General features: G+C 41.5%; 1 protein-coding gene and 1 non-coding gene across 8 annotated transcripts in view; both read left to right on the top strand.

Annotated features, from left to right (window-relative positions):
* LOC135097264 (uncharacterized) overlaps window positions 1-20765 on the top strand; it is a 177251-nt gene that overhangs the window by 34372 nt on the left and 122114 nt on the right. For 5 of the 7 annotated variants that reach the window (XR_010265552.1, XR_010265547.1, XR_010265545.1 and 2 more), the window contains one exon: window positions 1631-1732. Coding sequence is in view for 1 of the 7 variants with exons in the window: in XM_063999079.1 (XP_063855149.1) it covers window positions 1631-1732 (102 nt within the window). In the remaining 6 variants the exon portion in view is untranslated. Of the gene's footprint in view, window positions 1-1630; window positions 1733-6668; window positions 6795-13816; window positions 13952-20765 lie in introns of those variants that run through there. The other 2 variants (XR_010265557.1, XR_010265560.1) reach the window with 2 other exon arrangements.
* Trnan-guu (transfer RNA asparagine (anticodon GUU)) lies at window positions 17014-17087 on the top strand. Its single transcript has one exon. It is a non-coding gene; the product is annotated as a tRNA-Asn (tRNA).

The raw sequence follows: 20765 nt of genomic DNA, 5'->3' as shown, positions 1-20765 counted from the left end.
CTCGCCTCGCCTTGCCTTGCCTTGCCTTTCCCTGCCCTGCCCTGCCCTGCCTCGCCTCGCCTCGCCTTGCCTTGCCTTGCCTTGCCTTGCCTTGCCTTGCCTTGCCTTGCCTTGCCTTGCTCTGCCTTGCCTTGCCTCGCCTCGCCTCGCCTCGCCTCGCCTCGCCTCGCCTCGCCTCGCCTCGCCTTGCCTCGCCTCGCCTTGCCTCGCCTCGCCTCGCCTCGCCTCGCCTCGCCTCGCCTCGCCTCGCCTCGCCTCGCCTCGCCTCGCCTCGCCTCGCCTCGCCTCGCCTCGCCTCGCCTTTCCCTGCCCTGCCTTGCCTTTCCCTGCCCTGCCTTGCCTTGCCTTGCCTTGCCTTGCCTCGCCTCGCCTCGCCTCGCCTCGCCTCGCCTCGCCTCGCCTCAAGAGGAAACCTGAATATTATTAAATGGTGGAACATGAGATCGTCGCTTACAGAACGCTCCTCTAGACAAAAAAATTATAAGAACTACCTGATAATTATGCATATTTTTTAGTTGTTGTTCAAGGATTAAGTGGAATTATAGTGCCATCCTTCATAATAAATATAAAGAAAAGTGTATGTATTTGTCTTACGTCATTTATACATTAAAAAAATATTACAAGGCCTTAAATTGCCGACTGAAAATAATTTCTCGTTTTATCTTCGTTATTTATGCATTATGGAAGATTCTCGTATCATTATGTGGTATTAAAGTGCCATCCTGTGTCATAAACAAAATATGCATTTCATTTTATCTTTTGTCATTAATACATTAACATAAGTGTCATTTTCATTAGTTAGCTAAAATAATTCCTCATCTTGTATTCATTATTCATACATTAAAAGCATTCTCTCATCGTAAATAATCTACAAAGTTTTTTGTGTTCTCTCCTGCGTTATTTATGCATTACGAAATGTTACAGCGCCACTCTCAAAAATAACCCTCATGCTCACTTCATCTCAGCAAGTCCGCAGTAATAAAATGTCATTCAGCAGCGACTTAATTAGAAAGCCTGGACTGTTCTTTTGTCTGCGTCACGTTTAGCACATTCACTGCTTCTGACTGTTCCTGACCTTCATGCAGTCATCAACTGTGAATCAGAATAGAATGGATGTACCTAGAAATAAAGGTATGAATAATTATAGATGATTTTTATGCAGAAATATCAGTCCAGGTATGAGTAATGAGAAATAATTTTTATCTGTTTATTACAAGGAAAAAAATATCATCGTAAACTTAATATCATCCTCTAGTCATATCCAGAGTAAAAATTAAAAATAATGACGTTGTACTGTAGGGACTGAGGTCTGTGTTTCGCGGTGACTAACTTCAGGACTGTGATAAGTGTGTTTAGAAGTGTGTTTAGTACTAACCTCATTAACTTCCAACCCGTCAACTCCTCCTTTGTCTGCATCACTTTTAAGTTTTGTGTTTGGCTATGATTTAATTAAACATCGTGTTAAGTATGTGTGCAGGTGACTGGATCAAAAAGTAATACGTTTGTTTAGTAGCGATGTAATTAGATTCCTACACCTGAACAAACTCGCACGCTGGTACTATTTCTGTGTTCCTTTCTCTTCTCTCCGTCTCCGTGACGCTGGTACTAATTTCTGTTTATCCCTTTGCAGGAAAGGAAGAGGGGCTGCCGAGATATGTACACAGAGGCCTTCGAAATGCTCTTTCTAATGCCCGTGAAGGGTGCAGCTGGGGCGTCGCTTCTCCTCGTCGCGGTGAGTGTTGCGTGGGTCGTCTGGGTGCGGCGCCTTGGGATTATTAGAACCTCTGCACGTTGGGAAAGAAGGTGCAGTGAGAGAGTAAGAGAGGATAGCTTATGCTGCAGGCTAGGTAGACACCGCACCACCCACCCAAGCAGGCACCCACCCACCCACACACACACACACACACACACACACACACACACACACTATTACCGAGAAACCCCATTTTCGTAACTAATGGAGCATAATCCACCAGCGGACCAGTGTGTCGGGGAGGGCCAAGTACAATGAGCAAGTATCTATTTGCATTCAGAGGGCGCCATTACAACCCGCCCTGACGCGCCTCCCGCACCCACACGCGCGAGTTACGGCCGCGTTTGGGGAAAAGTTTTCACGCTCAGGGAAGCTAAAGTGCGATAAAGTGAAATCCGTGTTCCGAGTGCGTGATCTACAGGTCTTGGAGGGCGGCGGGACAGCCAACTGGGGTGCTGGCGTTCTGGGGTGATGAGGGAGCCGAGCAGGGACCGGGGATGCATGTGGACGGGCGGGGGTGTGGTAGGTTGGAGGCAACGTGACAAAGACTAGGGAAGTGTGTGGCTGGCTGGGAGAGACTAGGGAAGTGTGTGGCTGGTTGGGAGGGGATGAATACAGGGGGCTGGGTTGCTAAGGGGAAAGAAATAGGGTTCCCGGATGTTTAGGGGATTGGGATTGAATACTGGGGATTTTAGATTGAAATAGGGCTGGTTAAGGGACTAAGGGAGACGCTGGAATGCCAAGGGACGTGACTCATAGGAGCTGCACGTCTCTGTCTGGCGAGGAGGCGAAGGGCTGCGTACTGCTGTGCGGGGCTGGGCAGTGGGAAGAAGGAAGGGAGGAAGAAAGTGCAAGTCTCCTTCAGTTGACGTCCTCGGTTTTCGGGGATGCGTTCGTCTTCTTGGTTTTATTCCTCTTGAGCGGCTCAGCGGCAGCGAGGCGGGGAAGTGATGGAGCTCCGAGTCCTCTTACTTTTATGAAATTGCCTTCCTTGCCTTCCTTTTTCCTTCACTGTTTCTTGAAACGATGCTAAGAGGATGGATGTCACTGTATTGTGTGTGTGTGTGTGTGTGTGTGTGTGTGTGTGAACCTTTCTCTTTGTTGCACGTCTAACTATTACCCATGCCTTGCAAATATTCCTATTCTTTGTGTGCGTTCACAACGTTCCTTTAGTTACAGCCCTCTTCCAGACAGTTTTCTTCCCTCTGAGCTGCTTGTCGATGCTCATTAGGAAGTTGCTGCCGTTGCCATAGTGATAACATTAATAATGACTCACCGTATTCCTTCCTGTTATATAGCACAGTACTATTCACTCTGTCTGGGAGCAGGTCGAAACACACAGTCCGAGAGAACACAGGCACGAGACATGTGAGGTTGTAAGGGTAATGTTTTGTCAGTTTATATCTTTAAGAGTGCGCGAGCAGGTAGAAGTACTCGTCTCCATTGTTATTTTTTTTTTTTTTAATGGAAGAGGGTCACTGGGCAAGGGCAACAAGAGTGAAATAAAGAGAAAAAGGCTCACAAAAAAAATAAATAAATCAGAGGATCATCCAAAACTGGAAGAAGTGCCTTGAAGGCTCCCTCTTGAAAGAGTTCGTCATAGGGAGCAGGAAATAATGGGAGGGAGTTCCAGAGTCTACCAGAAATAGGAATGAATGATTGAGGATACTGGTTAACCCTTCCATTAGTGAGGTGGACAGAATAGGGCTATTCCGCCTCCATAGTTCTTTTGTAATGGAGTGTTACTAGACTTCCCTTATGGCATATGGTTTAGGTGGCGCTGAAAATATATCTCATTTCATTCTTGAGGGATGTTCTTTGTTCATCCACTCGCTTCTCTGTGTCTCACTCGAGCCGGCCTCCGCAACTTGGGGGGATACAGACAGACGCAGCACGCACGCTCAGTTCCATCTTATTTTTCTCGACGGGTAAACATGAGGCTCGTTAATTTGTTTCCCGGGAGAAAACAAACAGGTTCTTCCTTCCCTCTCCCTCCCATCCGGTTTCTTTATTGTTTCTTTATCTCGGACCTTACTTGTAAAAACGTCTAGTCCTCGTGGAGTCAGAATTCCTTGCTTAGTGTCTGGAATACCGTGATGTGGTAGAAGGGGAAACTCACTCTTATCATTTTCTTCTCTTAGGGTGTTTTCCCATTACCAGCCCGTAAATATGGAAGTAGATTCACTTACTCTTCCTTTGACGAATGGACTCTCTTAAGTACCATTTCTACTACTATTCCTGAAACTTACCATCTCAGCAAACCAGTGGGAGGAGTCACTAGATTTCCTTCTGTCATACTCGATCAAATATATGAAGTCATTCGTCTGAATATGGTATGTTTTGAAGCTGTGGTGTAAAAGATACTGTACTATAAGATTTAATCATTATAGTGGAGTTTTGTCTGAATATGGCCTAAAGGTGTGACCGTTCTGAGGTGATGCTGTGAGAGATACTGTGGTTATGTGAGACTCAACAGTTTAAGTGGAGTTATTTGTTGGAATTCGAACAGAAGATGTGACTGTTCTGAAGTGATGCTACAAAAAGTGATGTGTTGCCAGACTCGACCATTAAAGTGTGGCTGATTATCCGAATTTTACCAGATGTGATTGTTTCGAAGTGATGCTGTGAAGGGATATTTACTGTCAGTTAAATTATAAAAGCATTGTTATTTGCCTGATTTCGAGCATATGTGGCTGTTTTCAAGTGATACTGTGAAAAGTTATGTACTGTCAAACTTAATCATTGCCACTGTCGTGCTTGTAACTTGCATGGTTGTGTGTAAAGTGCATTATTCAAGTAGTAGCCACGAAGGAGTATATTGTACTTACATCTTCTTTAGCTTCATAATGTTACCACACTGTTTGAATTCAACCAGAAAATGTGACTGTTTTGAAGCGGTGCTGTGTCAGGGACCAGGACTCGTTCATGTTCGTTCGCAACTACACAGCATCTTTGCCTCCGGATCTTCGGCATCCCTTCAGGTGTACTTGTTCATCTGCTCTTGCTTGAGGAGGTATGAAACCTTCCTGGTCTCGTGGGAATAGGGAGCGAAAGGTTACGTTACAGATGGCCCTCGCCGCTTCACTTGACAGTCATTTTGTCCCTCTTTTCTTTGGACAGACCCTCCTGACCTCCATACATTTCTCATTACCGTCCTCCTCCTTGGTCTAATCCTTGGCCTTGATTTCCTTGTTGCAGATGTTACCACTGTTGTAGTTAAGATTGTTGCCCTCCTCCTCCTCCTCCTCCTCCTCCTCCTCCTGGGGGTGAGGATGAGCCCTCTGGTTTATTGTCCTGTCTCTCTGCCCTGTAGCTAGTTAGAAGTAGTTACCAATCAACTTTGAAAGGATATAAAGGTCTGTTGTTGTTTGGCTTTCCTTTGTATTCCTCCTTCTCCTCCGCACACACACACACACACACACACACACACACACACACACACACACACACGTACGTTCGCAGGTTCTGTTTGCCGAGTTAATTACGCCCAGGAGTTGGCGGCACCATGGCGACTCCGGCAGTCACTAGTATCACTCCGTTGAACTTTCTCCCTCCGCTAAGTTTGCCGCAAGCCGACCCCTCCACCCCAAACCTCCCCCCCCGCCCGCCAACCACCTTTACCTGCCCCCTCCACCCATAACCTCCTCTCTCCATTCCTTGCCCTTTCACCGCTATCCTGCCACTGCTCCAGCCGTTCACACGCATGCCAGAGCCGTCAGAGGAAGGGTGCTTGTACTGCTGCAGCCACCGTCTTTGCTAGTGTGTTAGTGTTGTCATGTGTTCTCCCCTCTCTGGGTTTTGTGCATCGTTCCTTTTTTTTTTTTTGTCTCTTTCAGTTGCTGCTGCTGCTGTTGTTGCTGTCGTTGTTTTTGTTGTTGTTGGTGGTGGTGGTGGTGGTGTCTTTGTCGTTCTTATCCATAACATCTTGTATTTCTTGTTATAGTTCGCGTTTTCCTTTCTTCTTGTTCTTGCTTTAATTCATCTTTTTCTTGTTCTCTCTCTCTCTCTCTCTCTCTCTCTCTCTCTCTCTCTCTCTCTCTCTCTCTCTCTCTCATCATCATTATCACATTCGTCTTTCGCCTCGCATTTTGTCACTTCCTTCTCTATCTCTCTTTTCAAGGGTTCTAGGTTTATCTTAAGTAAGCTAGTACGAGTTTACCATTTAAGTTACGGGCATTGTAAGTAAGATGTAGGTGGTATTAATGTTAATGTAGGCCGTGAGTCAACCTAAGATTAAATAGAGGAATTAATTGTCTTAGGAAAATAAGGAGTTGATATTTTCCTATCATGATGTTGTTGTTGCTGTTAGTGGTGATTGTAGTTGTGGTGGTGGTGGACATGGTTGTTGCTGTTTTTACTTTGATAACTTCTCTTATAATTCAGCCTTAGATTCATGAGAAAATGTATTCGTCTCTCTCTCTCTCTCTCTCTCTCTCTCTCTCTCTCTCTCTCTCTCTCTCTCTCTCTCCTCTCTCTCTCTCTCTCTCTCTCTCTCTCTCTCTCCGGGTTCCAGGATACATTAGGTTCCGTGGAAAATCACTTCAGGCGTCTCCTGGAAGGGAGTGTGTTAGTTGGGGATAATTGTCTTCGCCCGACTTCCTGCTTTTATTGTTGTTGTTGTTGTTGTTGTTATTATTGCTATTTCAACAACAACAACAACAACAACAACATCAACAACAACAACAACAGCGACAGCAGCTTTAAATAAAAGCAGATACTGAACCATGGTAAGACTCGCTGTAATGGAGCGAACAATGCGTATTTATGACTAGAAAACTTAATGAATACAACTAGACTAATACAGCTACTAATAGACAATTGCAATTACATGAATAGAATAACTACGTATTTGCGGAAACTGTAACTAGGTAAATACAAATAGATTAATACACCTCAGTAAATTCTACAATTTCAGAAAGACAAACTCATCTGTATACAAGAAAATTTAAGTAGGTCAACACAGGCAGTTCAGTACAGCTTGGTAAATACAGCCAGTCGAGTGGAGCAAGTGAATACTTCAGTAAATCATCTCAAAACAGCGTCATCTGGTAAGACGTATGCCTTGTAATTTTTGCGAATTTGCCATTAACTTCCCTTATAATCTGCATTCGGCATTTCTTCATTTAGGAGATTTGTTTTCCCTCGCAGGGACCTTCCTTGATTTTGGCGAATGATCCAATTACTGCTTTCTTCCAATTACCCTCCCTGTCTCCGCCAACCAGCTGTGCTTTTGGACAAGGGGCGCGTGAATATTTTAATGCACTGATATCTCACCTACCTCCATCCCTTCCTGCAGCAGGTGGCTCTCAGTGGCACTCTTTGACGTCATTTCCTTACAGCTCTTCATCATTGAGCCATCACGCATGTTTATCTGACCTCATTGGTGCCGACCTCATTGGAGGCTATAAAAAACAGAAATGTATGGATACACGTAGATGCTTATATTTTATAAAGGGATTGCCACACAAGGCTCGATAACCTCATGCAGTTTCCCTTATGTTGTTACAAGTAATATTCATTAAATTCACTCTGTTTGGCTTTAGTATACTCGTCATATCCATTACTGCATGTCATTCCAACTAATTATTGTTTTTAGATTCATATCAATAATAGTTTCACATATGAATTCATAAAAGTTAGGATAAGTACAGAAGGTCTGAAAAGAAGTGGTATTAACTCACTAAGTGGCAATGACAATGTGACATTTGGTATTTTATTTGAGTAAGTACAGGCACAAAAAGGCTGAGCTCCCCAACTCCTCCTCTTCCTCTTCTTGACAGTGGTATCTTGAAAGTACAATAATAACCTGAAGGAGCAACACAACATTTTCCCTAGCTTGAGGAGAAACCATGCTAGTAAAATGATTAAAGTAACATACATATTAAACAGCAAGACATCAGACTGTACGTAAACTTCTATTAATAGTCTACAGAAAAGAGGAAATATGTTGCTATTCCAGTCATTTGATCATTTGTGAGGAGGAAAGTGTGAATTTCTCTTGCTATTTCTTTGCTCCCTACTCATGTCAAGAGCAGAGTACGAGTAGCGTTTCGGCGTCACCTTCATTAATTCTAGACGGCGTGTTTGTAACTTCATTTGCAGAGAGAGGAAAGTCAGAAAGAAAGCGACGAGTACAAGAGTTACAGGAGTAGTCGTTAGCAAGTGAGAGAGAGAGAGAGAGAGAGAGAGAGAGAGAGAGAGAGAGAGAGAGAGAGAGAGAGAGAGAGAGAGAGAGAGAGAGAGAGAGAGAGAGAGAGAGAGAGAGAGAGAGAGAGAGAGAGAGAGAGAGAGAGAGAGAGAGAGAGAGAGAGAGAGAGAGAGAGAGAGAGAGAGTCTTCACCTCTCCTCAATTCTATAAGGTGACACTGTGAATTGAGATTTAATTTTCAGCAACTTTCACCTTTCGATGTGACTTGTGCCTCCGTGTGTATTCTGGAGAGAGAGAGAGAGAGAGAGAGAGAGAGAGAGAGAGAGAGAGAGAGAGAGAGAGAGAGAGAGAGAGAGAGAGAGAGAGAGAGAGAGAATGTAAATATGATTAGGGTCGAGTCCTTCAGTGAGACAGTTGCAAATATGATTTTTCATTTATTTTTATTACTACTTGTAGGAAAACATGATAAGAATGTGGGAGTGAGTGAATAAAATTTAACTGATAATGATAACAATATAATAATAATAATAATAATAATAATAATAACAATAATAATAATAATAATAATAAATTTAAGTCACAATCATATCTTGAACAAGGAAACTCATTCTTGTTGTACTGAAAACTAATGCAAGGAAAGTTTTCGTTGCCATCACATAGCACATGCTGATGTCGTATCGAAACTTGTTGCACTTTTTAGAAACTGAGCGGTGATCGTTGTTTCCATATTATTGATAGTTACTGTAAGGAAAGAGGTTTGCTTGTTACTGTGGTACTAACTTGAACGTGATACACAATAAAGAGCAATATGAATGTACTTTCCAATAATAAGAGAAATAAAGGCACTTATGCAGAAATTCGTAATGGCGATTGTTACTCGGAATTTATAAATGGAAGAGGAAAGGTTTACTTGATAATACGATGATAACCGAAAACCAGACGCATACTTTGCATTCTAAGTGGATTGTGGCGGTGAGAAAACACTGGATAGAGTAGGAGATCTCTCTTTCTTTTTCGTTTCGACAGTAGCTCTTCCTCTCTATAAGACTCGCCGTCGAAACGCTGAGAAATAAAGATTTGCTTCACCCTGTGTTTTCTTACCACAACAATCCACTTATTTAATTTATATAATCTGCAATGCATGTACTTTTCGTTTAACAAGGGAATAATGTCCTACATTGTGAAGCTATCTTGTATAACTCATATTCATAGTTACTGAAGAGACTAGTTTTCCGATGGTATATGAGTAGTGCAGGTTTCTGGATTTCGGAAGTTTACATAAGCTTAAAGATTCGAAGTTAGCTCTTTTTCTTGTAGTATATTATCTGGTTTTTACTTAACTGTATGCACATCTTGCAAGTTTGATGTTTCTCCTGTTGGCTTCCCTTTCACCCCATCTCTTCCCATATTGAATTTCATAAGTTACATATGTTTAAAGATTCAAAGTTGGTTTATTTTCTTGCAATATATCCTCTGGTTTTCACTTAGCTGTATACACCTCTATATATAATTCTGGTCTTTCTCTTGTTGGCTTCCCAGTCTCCCCATCTTCTCCCTTTTTGTTATCTCGGTATCTCTTCTCTCATATTGACTTGTTCCTTTATTTCTGCATCGTTGGCATTATAATTATATTGTTGTGGTATTTTAAATTAGTCATTCATCCATAATCTGTGTACCCAAACTCTTCATTCCTGTTATTTTATCCTTTTCACTTCTCTTCTCGTCCTTAGCATCGCCTGTTCTCGACCTTTTCCTCCAGATCCTCATTTTATCCTTCTTTCTGATATTTCTTCCTTTATTCTGTCTTTTCTTGCTTCTTGCCACCCTTTCCTTTTTCTTCCTCCTTTTCTTTTCCCTTCCTATCCTTCCTTTTTCCTTCCTTCCTTCTTCTCTGCCACAGTTTTATTGGGCAGAAAATAAGCAAGCAAGTAAGGGAAGGAAGGAAGGAAGGAAGCAAGGAAGAAAGGAAGGAAGGAAGGAAAGAAAGAAAGGAAGGGAGGAAAGAAGGAAGGGAAATGCATATGTCGAGAATCTACCTATGCATACATAAGAACATAAGAACATAAGAAATAAGGGAAGCTGCAAGAAGCGACCAGGCTTACACGTGGCAGTCCCTGTATGAAACACTCCTACCTATTTCCATCTGTTATCCCCATCCATAAACTTGTCTAATCTTCTCTTAAAGCTCTCTAGTGTCCTGGCACTAACTACATGATTACTGAGTCCGTTCCACTCATCTACCACTCTATTTGAGAACCAATTTTTTCCTATCTCCTTCCTAAACCTAAATTTTTCAAGCTTGAACCCGTTATTTCTTGTTCTACCTTGGTTGCTGATCCTAAGAATTTTGCTTACATCTCCCTTGTTATAACCCCTATACCACTTCATACCCTCCTGTCTTTTGCAGCTGATGTTAGTACTCAGTAATAATAGCAGTAGCAGGAATAGTAGCAGCAGTAGTAGTTGTTGTTGTTACTGGTGTTGTTGGTGGGGTAAAATTTACAACAGCAGCAGCAACAGCATCAGGTAGCGTCAGAAGTCAGGCAGGGTGGTGGCGGCACACTAAAGCAGTTGAGGTGCACGTTTTGTTTATAGAACGTGTGCCGTGTTTGTGTTGCCGGGTGGAGGGTTCAGGGAGGGCCAGGGGGAGGGAGAGAAGGAGGGGACTGCGCTGGGGAGAAGGGAGGGCGAGAAGTTGTGCCTCTCTCTCTCTCTCTCTCTCTCTCTCTGGGTTGTTGTTGTTGTTCTTTTGTTGTTCTTTTGTTGTTGTTGGTGGTGGTTTCTGAGATTTAGTTTACTGAAGGAACGAGAATTGACTGAATGACTTCTGGCTGTTCTTTACTGTTGTGCATTGCTCTCTCTCTCTCTCTCTCTCTCTCTCTCTCTCTCTCTCTCTCTCTCTCTCTCTCTCTCTCTCTCTCTCTCTCTCTCTCTCTCTCTCTCTCAGGATTCTAGAGTTAGTTTTCTATTTATTTTCTTCCTGTTTGTTGATTTCCTCATTTCCTGTGTCTTTCCTGTCATTTCCTTCTTTTTGTCTCTCTCACTCAAACAAATACTAATTTTCCCGTCACATTAATCGCTCCAACATGAATATCAATTAAAAAAATAACAAAAGAATAATAAACACAGGGGAAATGCACCACAGAGACAACAGGACGCAAACATCTGAACGAATAACAACAGGTAAAAATAATCCGAGTTTTAGTTTAAATTTTGTGAATCTTCTGTCTTTTACTTCTTTTGTTTTCCTCCTTCTTAGTATGGCGGAGGCTGCGTCAACGCTCGTAGTGGCCAGATGCGCCTCCTCCCTCTTCCTCTTCCTCTTCCTCTTCTTCCTACAGGTGTCGGCCGAGACGATGGCCAGGTGACACAAATGAGCAGGAAAGATAAGAAAATTGTGCCTAAAGTGACATCTGGAGGAGAGAGATGAGGGAGAGGGAGGGACGAAGAGAAAGAGGAGGAGGAGGAGGAGGAGGAAGAGGATGGAAAGGAGGGAGATTAGAATAAGTAAGAGAAAGGAGATAAAGGAAAAAAAAAAGGAGGAGAAGGAAGATTAGGGTAAACAGGAGGAAAGAAAGAGATAAGGAAATAGGAGGAGAAGAAAGAGGAGGCAGATAAGGGTAAGTAGGAGGAAAGAAAGAAAGAAAGATGAAGGAACAGGAGAAGAAACAGGAGAGAGAGAGGAGGGAGATTAGGACAAGAGGAAAAAAAAAAAGAGATAAAGGAGGAGGAGGAGGAGGAGGAGGATTGAAAGGAAGGAGATTATTATAAGTAAGAGAAAAGAAAGAAAAAGAGTGCAAGGAAAAAATATACTGATTTTTTAAAGGTTACGTATTGTGATTATTTTGACGTTACTACTACTTGCTTCGTTTCCACAGCAACGTGGTGAGTTGAGGTGAGAACTTTGGGCTTATTACGTCACCTGCATGTTGTAATAGACGCATGGGAAGTACGGAAGACAAGAGAGAGGTTTGGTACATCTTATCATTGCTTACGTAGACGGAACAGTGGAGACTAGTAGCGCAACACTGTATGGTAAATGTGTGTGTGTGTGTGTGTGTGTGTGTGTGTACTAGAGAGAGAGAGAGAGAGAGAGAGAGAGAGAGAGAGAGAGAGAGAGAGAGAGAGAGAGAGAGAGAGAGAGAGAGAGAGAATACATTTTACAGTACACAGGTTCCTCTTCCCCTGGTGTCAATAACTTACAACCTACACACAGTTGGTTGGACTCTCGGTCTTTTGGAATCTGCCGAAGAATGGCAAACAAACATCGGGTATTTGCGCACACCACCACACCCACACACACACACACAGTGCTCTACTTCTCTGTTCATTTCTAACTTAATGTTAGAATTAAACTGCACACTCCACGGATGCAGGGCGTAGTGATGCATATGTGGAAACTCATAACGATTTTTCACGTTATGATTTTAAGTAAAGACACAGAAGAGAGTAAAAATGAGAAAGGAAAGGGAAAAAAAGTCCTCTCATAAGACTGCTCACTAAGGTAACAGGAAAGAATAAAGGAAAAAAAAAAGAGTCCATTAATTTAGTTTCAAGAGGTCTTGATATTTACTTCTTTTTAACGACTCATGCTATAAGAAGTATAAAAAAAGAAAAAAAAAAGCAAATATTTCCAGAGTTTACCATTACCAAGGGTGCAATAACTTAGTCATTATTTTATATTTAAGATTTATAATCATAAGTAAGTAATTTTGATGAGTGTATAGGCGTGTGTTCGCTAATGTAGTTTCCAAGTCTGTTTTCGCGGAGTGAGGAACAAAGGCTCAGCAGGGAACCTAAACATATTAACTTCCCACTGGTGCAAGACTAGCATCGCGCGAGTATTGCGAGCTGATGACAAATGCGTATCTCGTCGGGCGCTGTGCGTGCTTTTGGCAGGAATTGAGGACTGGTATCGATGTGTAGGAGAATTAATCAGTATTTCCTTTCCCGGAGCTGCATTAGTCGCGGCCCACACTGGGGGAGACAAGCCAGACAAAGACCCTGCGAGCGTTTGTGAAGTCTGTTTGAGGGACGCTATTGAATTTTGTTGTTTCTTTTCTCTTTTCTGTGTTTCGTTATACAAAATATTAAATCCTTTGCTGGACATTATTTACTTTTTTTTTTTTTATCTTATTTCATGTGGTTTTATATCCTTACATAAGTTAAGGAAAATGGAAAAAAAAAAAATGTGTTATTGTAGCGGTCGTTCATATTAGTCGTTCATATTAGACCTTGCCTTTCTGATTGTGTGCACCGCAAAACATAATAACATAAGTACGTAAGGACACAAGAGAAGCTGCAAGAAGCCAGCAGGCCTACACGTACCAGTTCCTTAAAAAAACAAAAAAAAACATACATACATATTTATACCCTTCATTTATTTTCATCATAAGTTTATTTAATGTTTTATGGCTCCTTATTGAATCGCCGCTAGTAACATGATTACTATGTCTACTCATGTCTTCTGCCACTCTATTTGTGAAACTATTTTTTTCCTACCTTTTTTCTTAAATACAGTCGTCAAGCTTTAACCCGTTATGACTGGTTCCATTCTGACTGGATGCAAACGTAGAAGGTAAAAGTAAAAATAAATAAATAAATAAATAAATGAAATAACTAAGTTGCAAAGAATTTTTATTATGTCTGTGAAATTCGACATTCGCGAGTTCAAAAAAAGTATCGAGACTGTTGCTACATATTTTATTGAAGACTGATGAGCTGGCTTTGGAAGTGCCCTGCTTGCGAGTCAAAACATTTCTGACAATTTTCTTTTCGAAGAATTTTGTATCATGAAACTCTTAGGTATGTTGCGTGGTACTCACTTAAATTTTTTACTCTTCGCAAAATAATAATAATAAAAAAATAAAAAAATCCTTCATGTTCTTGAAATAGTAGATTCCGTAATATTGCAGTTCCTGGAGTGGTTGCATGTCACATTTAAGTAAAGGCATTCCTTCGCCATTGGCTGGTCCAGTAGTGGCTCTGCGCTGGAGATGGTGGTAGAGGACAAGTACTGTGAATAAGTTCTTAAAGTTTCCTTGTATTGAGATGGTGGTAGAGGACAAGTACTGTGAATAAGTTCTTAAAGTTTCCTTGTATTGAGATGGTGGTAGAGGACAAGTACTGTGAATAAGTTCTTAAAGTTTCCTTGTATTGAAGGCATGAGACAATAAGAAGACTTTTCTTTTTTCGTGGACGAAAAAAAAAAACAAAAAAAAAACAAGAAACCAGAATGAAATGGAATCCTGCTCCTAGTGTCATGCTGTGAACATTTAGACAATTATCAAAACAAAAAATTGTCTTCCTTTATAGAAATGTTTTCTATTTTACCTTTTGTTGGGGATGTGAAAATATAGCGTGATTTTTTTCCATGCACCTTTTACTTTGTATCTCTGGTCTGGCTCTTTTTCCATCCAACACTGTCACTAGAATCTTGAAAATACTCTTGAAAACCAAATTCCTTTTAAAACGTTCTTGTAAAAGTGGTCGAGACAAGACACTAACACTTTTAAAACTGCACTCTTCAGATGTACCTCATTTCATGTCTCCCTGAGTAATAGCCACGAAGGGAAAACACAACCATCCTATGTTGTCACTTTTGAGCAGCAAACAAAAGCGTATAACAAGTTGTGGCGTTCGTACTCAACTTGATAAGGAAAAAAAAAAAAATCTTAGCGTCCTTGTTTAACCCTCCTCTGCAGAAACTTTGGGGTACACTCTCATATCTATGGTCAGGTTCAGGTTGTCTTCAGGTGAGGTACCATCCTAACTGGGAGATTGCTGGCTATTTATCTTTGCGTCTTTGAGTTAAAGTACTGAAGGGAATTAATTGGATGGATGTGTTAGAGATGGTCTAGAAAATTGATGGGGAAAGAGGATAGGAGGAGAGAGAGAGATTGAGGAAGGGAGAGAGAGAGAGAGAGAGAAAAAGAGAGAGGTTATGTATAATGTACGATATAATCACTTACTCAGTCACTCATTCATTCACTTTTTCTATTTATTTTCCTACTAATAATAAGTGAAAATGAAGAAAATATAATTACAATCTTTCATTTACTCTCTCTCTCTCTCTCTCTCTCTCTCTCTCTCTCTCTCTCTCTCTCTCTCTCTCTCTCTCTCTCTCTCTCTCTCTCTCTCTCTCTCTCTCTCTCTCTGGCATGTATACACAGGTTAATACCGACACACGCCACTTGTTCCGTGTTATTTGATAGTCAACAGTTCGATACCATTCATATTAAAAAGTAATTGAAAAGTATGGAATCAAATTAAGAAGGTAACGGTACAAATACGATCAACACGGGCGTGATACAGGAAGCAGAGTACAAGTATCAGTGTTGGTGGACGGATTGTGTATTTGTGTATGAGTTTACTGAAATTTGGGGCAGTAATAATTTAGTTTGTATGTTTACTTTTTTTGTCTCTCTCTCTCTCTCTCTCTCTCTCTCTCTCTCTCTCTCTCTCTCTCTCTCTCTCTCTCTCTCTCTCTCTCTCTCTCCAGTTTCAGTGATGTGATAGCTCAGCAAGAGTGTGAGTGAAACAGGTTTTAATTTCAGAAACGTATAGATACTTGAATGTTTTTCCTTGTGTGTGCGCTTGCTCCCTAAAAACTCATCCATAACACAGCTACATACATAACTACTTACTTCCATATCATTCGAAATTTAGCACACTTTGAGTAACACACATGGTAACACCTTGCAAGATCCACCACAAGACTCACAGCTTGCCTCCTACCGCCCACACGGCAAAGCTATCTATCTTCCTGTCCAGTTGCTAAAATACACGCCAACGAAGCACTCGTGTCAACTAGCTAGCGAATCTCTGCCCGCGAAATTCAAATGTTCCTTTTGTTCGCCTTCATATGTATAAGCTCTGGATTTGTATTTTTGTTCGATAATATTGTTCACGTGTGTATTTTCTAATGATTTCGTTTTATTGGTTTTCATGTATTATTATTTCATTAATGTATTTATATATTTTTTTCTTCTTGTATGTATTTATTTAGTTATATCTGCCGTCATCCATTACTCCCCGTGTTTTTGTTTTTCAGATTATTCATATACTCGTATTCATAATTTACGAGGTTTATCTTCTACATTTTAAAGTTTTCTTCGTTATTGCCCTTATTTCTACTCTTCATCATTCATTCGCTACTCTTTATTCTTCTTCTATTACTCTCCATGTTTCTCTCTCTATTATCATTCACGTGTTCCTCTTGATAACTCCCATTTTTCTCTTTATCATCCTTCACATATTTCTCTTCATAATACCTCACATTTTTCTTTTTACCACCATTCATTCATTCTTCTTCTTAATTCCCTATATTTCTCTTACCACCACCATTCATCTATTCCTCTTCGCAGTGCCCTCTCTTGCAATCCTCCTCATCAAACCGCACATCAGAATATTCTCCTCCACTTCTTCATTGCGCCGCCGTGACGGAATCGTGAGGCGCGGCACCGAGAAACTGAAAGAAAAGGGAGTTACATATAAAGAAAGAGAAAGAAAAATGGGGCGTGATGGATGAGGTGAAGAGGTCGGAGTTTTGACATTATTTTTGCGTAGCAGTGACTCACTCCTTAACGAGCGCAAGTTTATGAAGATTTATAAGCATCGGTGCGCTTCTGAATGAGTGTGACAGGTGATTTAGGAGGATATCCAACAGCTTGATGCGGTCATTATTTTACGGTTTTTATCCATCATCCAAATGGGAAAGGAATTAAAGTTCGTTTATTAATGCATTTACTGGCACAGTCCTCCTTTGTTAATGTTCATAGCGCTGGAAAAAAAAAATGCTTGGAAGGGCAGAAAAGAAGAGAATAGAAGGCTCATTCTCTCTCTCCTTGTTTACAAAACTCTCTTGTAGATTACCGTAAAAAATAATTGTCTAATAAGTTTTAAAACATTAAAATATTGAAACGTTTATTATCACCCGATTTTATAAGCTGTATATATTTATTTGATATATGGTTGAATTTAGGCCAGCCCCTTACATAAGATAGTACTTTTAGGGCAGTAAGTGATTTGAAGGAAGATTCCTTGACAGGGAAATGATTACGTATTCCCTCACAGGCGAGAATAAAATAAACGTGTTCATATTTACACGTAAGCCTCCGTGGCACAATCGGTTAGCGCGTTCGGCTGTTAACCGAAAGGTTGGTGGTTCGAGCCCACCCGGGGGCGAATCTTTTGTCTAGTTTCTCGACAAACAAGTTCAGGCTCTCCTCTCCCTGGCAGAGAACACACGAGAGTTGATGTGCCGTGCTGAATGGTTCACAAATGACATACTCGTACGCACAGGTCAGGGTGTCGTGCGCTGCAGGGTGCCTTCCTCATTGTGATCTCACTGATAAGGCTGGACTGCTCAATGGTTGCATCGGGAATGGTCACCATTGAGTTCCTTACGCAAGCTGATAAACTGATCTACTCAAGGTCACGTACTTTGTGCTAGCAATTGTTGCTTTTTAGGGACACACGGGCAAGGCTACACTGCCATTGGACGATGCCCACATCCGTTGATTGGGTTACGAATTCGTCCTGTTTTAAAAATGTTTGGTAAATTGACTCCCATCCCTTACAAAAGTCGTATTTGTAAGTTACCGTATTATACTAATTCTTATAATCCGTAACACAACCCGAGCTTGAAACTCACATAATTCAATATAGTCCAGCATATCCTGTCACGCTCCCCTTGGCTGAACGTCCCTTTGACCACTCCTCACTGCACAACTACGTTCTCTCTCTCTCTCTCTCTCTCTCTCTCTCTCTCTCTCTCTCTCTCTCTCTCTCTCCTCTCTCTCTCTCTCTCTCTCTCTCTCTCTCCTTCTCTTTCTCTTTCTCTCTTTTCCTCTATTTCTCTCTCTTTTCCTCTCTCTTCCTCTCTCTCTTTTCCTCTCTTCCTCTCTCTTTTCCTCTCTCTCTCTCTCTCTCTCTCTCTCTCTCTCTCTCTCTCTCTCTCTCTCTCTCTCTCTCTCGCCAAAAGGAATGCCCATAACAGATTAAAATCTTCCAGTAATAACAAAGAACACAATAAATTCGTTAAGACGTAAAGCAAAGAGGGCTAATCAAACACAGCAAAAGGTTCACCGAATTACATAGTCCGAAGCAGAGTAAAACGAACCCGAAGGGATTTTATAGCTTTGTCAGGCAAAAGAGAGTGATTAATTCAACTACTGGACCCATAATTGACGTAAATGAAGATTACACCAAAGACGAGGAACAAATTAGTAACATTCTAAACACTTTCTTTACCTCAGTATTTACAATAAAAGACCTCAGCGACATCCCTGCCCCGCCAGCAGTCCAAATTAATAACAACGACGCCCTAAGCAGCATCAATATAACAGGGTGACGTATTAAAATGCATCGATAAACTTAAAGTAAGCAAGTCACCCGGACCTGACACGATCTCACCCCGCTCTTAAAAGAAGCGAAATCCGAATTAGTTAAATCACTAACCGTATTGTTCACTAAATCCGTGCAGTCCGGTACAGCGTCTGATGAATGGAAGCTCGCTAACGTAACTCCGATCTTCAAAAAAGGCAGTATATCTTTACCATGTGTTTACCGCTCAATTAGCTTAACCTCAGTCGTATGCAAAATGCTTGAAACACTAATAAGAAATGAACTCGTTAATAACTTAGAAGAAAACAACTAACTTAAAAATACTCAACACGGCTTCCGCAACAAACGCTCTTGTTTGACGAACCTCTTAGACTTCTTCTATGATATTCTGAACCAGGATGACGAGAGTAAAGCGGTAGATATAATATATCTTGATTTTCGAAAGGCCTTTGACAAAGTTCCCCACAAACGTTTACTGATTAAACTAAAATCACCCGGTATCCAAGGCGACGTGTTGTCATGGGTTGAAAACTGGATAAACATCTGTAAACAAAGAGCAGTAATAAATGGAAAAGCATCCAAGTGGACTAACGTAACCAGCTGGGTGCCACAGAGATCAGTGTTAGGACCTGTTCTCTTCCTTATTTATATTAACGACATAGATGAGGGTGTTACCAATATAACATCGAACTTTGTTGATGACACCAAAATAGTGAATTCCGTAGTCTCTAACAAATAAGTAATTAAAATGCAGAAAAATTTGGACAGACAGACAGAGTGGGGGCAAACCTGGCAAATGAGTTTTTATGCAGATAAATGAAAGTGCTTCACATAGGGTATAGAAACGAGAAAGCAAAGTACATTTCAAATAGTACTCAACTTGAAAGTGTTGACAAAATTGATTTAGGAGTGACAGTATTGAGTAGCTTAAAACCTAGCCAAAAATGTTCAGGAGTCGTAAAGAAAGTGAATAAAGTAATTGGCTTACTTGGCAGATCTTTTGAATATAAATCTAAGAATACAATCCTTACTTTGTATAACTCTTTAGTCCGTCCCCTTTTGGAATATTGCTTTCAAGCATGGTGTCCTTATTACCAGAAAGACATTGATAAATTAGAAAGAGTTTAACGTAGCGTAACAAAATGATATCAAGCCTAAGACACAAATCATATGAAGAGCGTCTTAAAGAATTAAATCTATTCCCATTAACACAAAGAAGACTGAGAGGCATGTTTAAAATCATCAGAGGCATTGATAACTGACTGCAGTTAGTATTTCTTCAAATTACATGCGAGGAAACGCAAAGTCCTTCAACTCTCACGAATAAAAATTCGTGAGATTTACTACTCCATCGAGTAGTAAATCTATGGAATGCGCTTCCTCGAAACGTGTTAGACTGCAACACCGTAGAGACTTTTAAACGCCACTTGATAAATATTTTGCCTGCAATCCGCGGGTAACAGCGTTTGCTTGTTAGTGATTAACTTCCTTGCCCTCAGGAAATGGGGGCACCTCATTTCATCCATTTTCTTTCTTATAAAATTTCCTTCGGGTTTTTCTTCTCTAACCCCGTAAAGTATTTCTTTCCCACCTGTTTTCCTGTACGGCTAATGCCGGAGGGAGTGGAGAGTGGAGAGAGAGCCTTCAGCTTTCCTGTCCTTTTCTTCTGCCATCATCTTAGTCATCATCATCTAGGTCAGGTCACCTCGTGAGGACCGCAAGGTCTGTCGTGGCCTGTTTTTTTACTCTCTCTCTCTCTCTCTCTCTCTCTCTCTCTCTCTCTCTCTCTCTCTCGCTCTCGCTCTCTCTCTCTCTCTCTCTCTCGCTCTCTCTTGCTCTCTCTCTCTCTCTCTCTCTCTCTCTCTCTCTCTCTCTCTCTCTCTCTCTCTCTCTCTCTCTCTCTCTCTCTCTCGTTCTCTCTCGCTCTCTCTCTCTCTCGCTTTCTCTCGCTTTCTCGCTCTCTCTCTTGCTCTCTCTCTCTCTCTCTCTCTCTCTCTCTCTCTCTCTCTCTCTCTCTCTCTCTCTCTCTCTCTCTCTCTCTCTCTCTCTCTGGTTCGCTCGCGCGCGCACACCTCATCTTCCCACATTTCCGAAGGATCAGGAAAGTACATCCATCCGAAGTTCACCACCGCCGGCGCGGAGCCTCCAGTGATGGGTGGCGCCCGGACAGCGGCGGGAGGCGGTGGCTGGTCGGGTGCTCCGGGAAGTTCAGCAGACCGACAAAGGCGCATTGAGTCACGGCCACTTCACCCGAAACTCAAAGCTCACTTTCTGGCACTTGGCTCACCCGGCTCTAGGCGACTGTCGCTGAGAGAGAGAGAGAGAGAGAGAGAGAGAGAGAGAGAGAGAGAGAGAGAGAGAGAGAGAGAGAGAGAGAGAGAGAGAGAGAGAGAGAGAGAATGCTATTTAGTTGCTCAATATTACGATTTTAGCAAATATATCAGTACCGAGAATTGCTACATGGAAAACTTATTAAAAACTTAAAATTAGTTTTCTAACTTTACCTTTGGTTAGTTG

This window comes from Scylla paramamosain, chromosome 4 (assembly GCF_035594125.1).
Source record: "Scylla paramamosain isolate STU-SP2022 chromosome 4, ASM3559412v1, whole genome shotgun sequence".
In the NCBI taxonomy this organism is placed as follows: Eukaryota; Metazoa; Arthropoda; class Malacostraca; order Decapoda; family Portunidae; genus Scylla; species Scylla paramamosain.
This window is presented reverse-complemented; position numbering and strand designations above follow the sequence as displayed.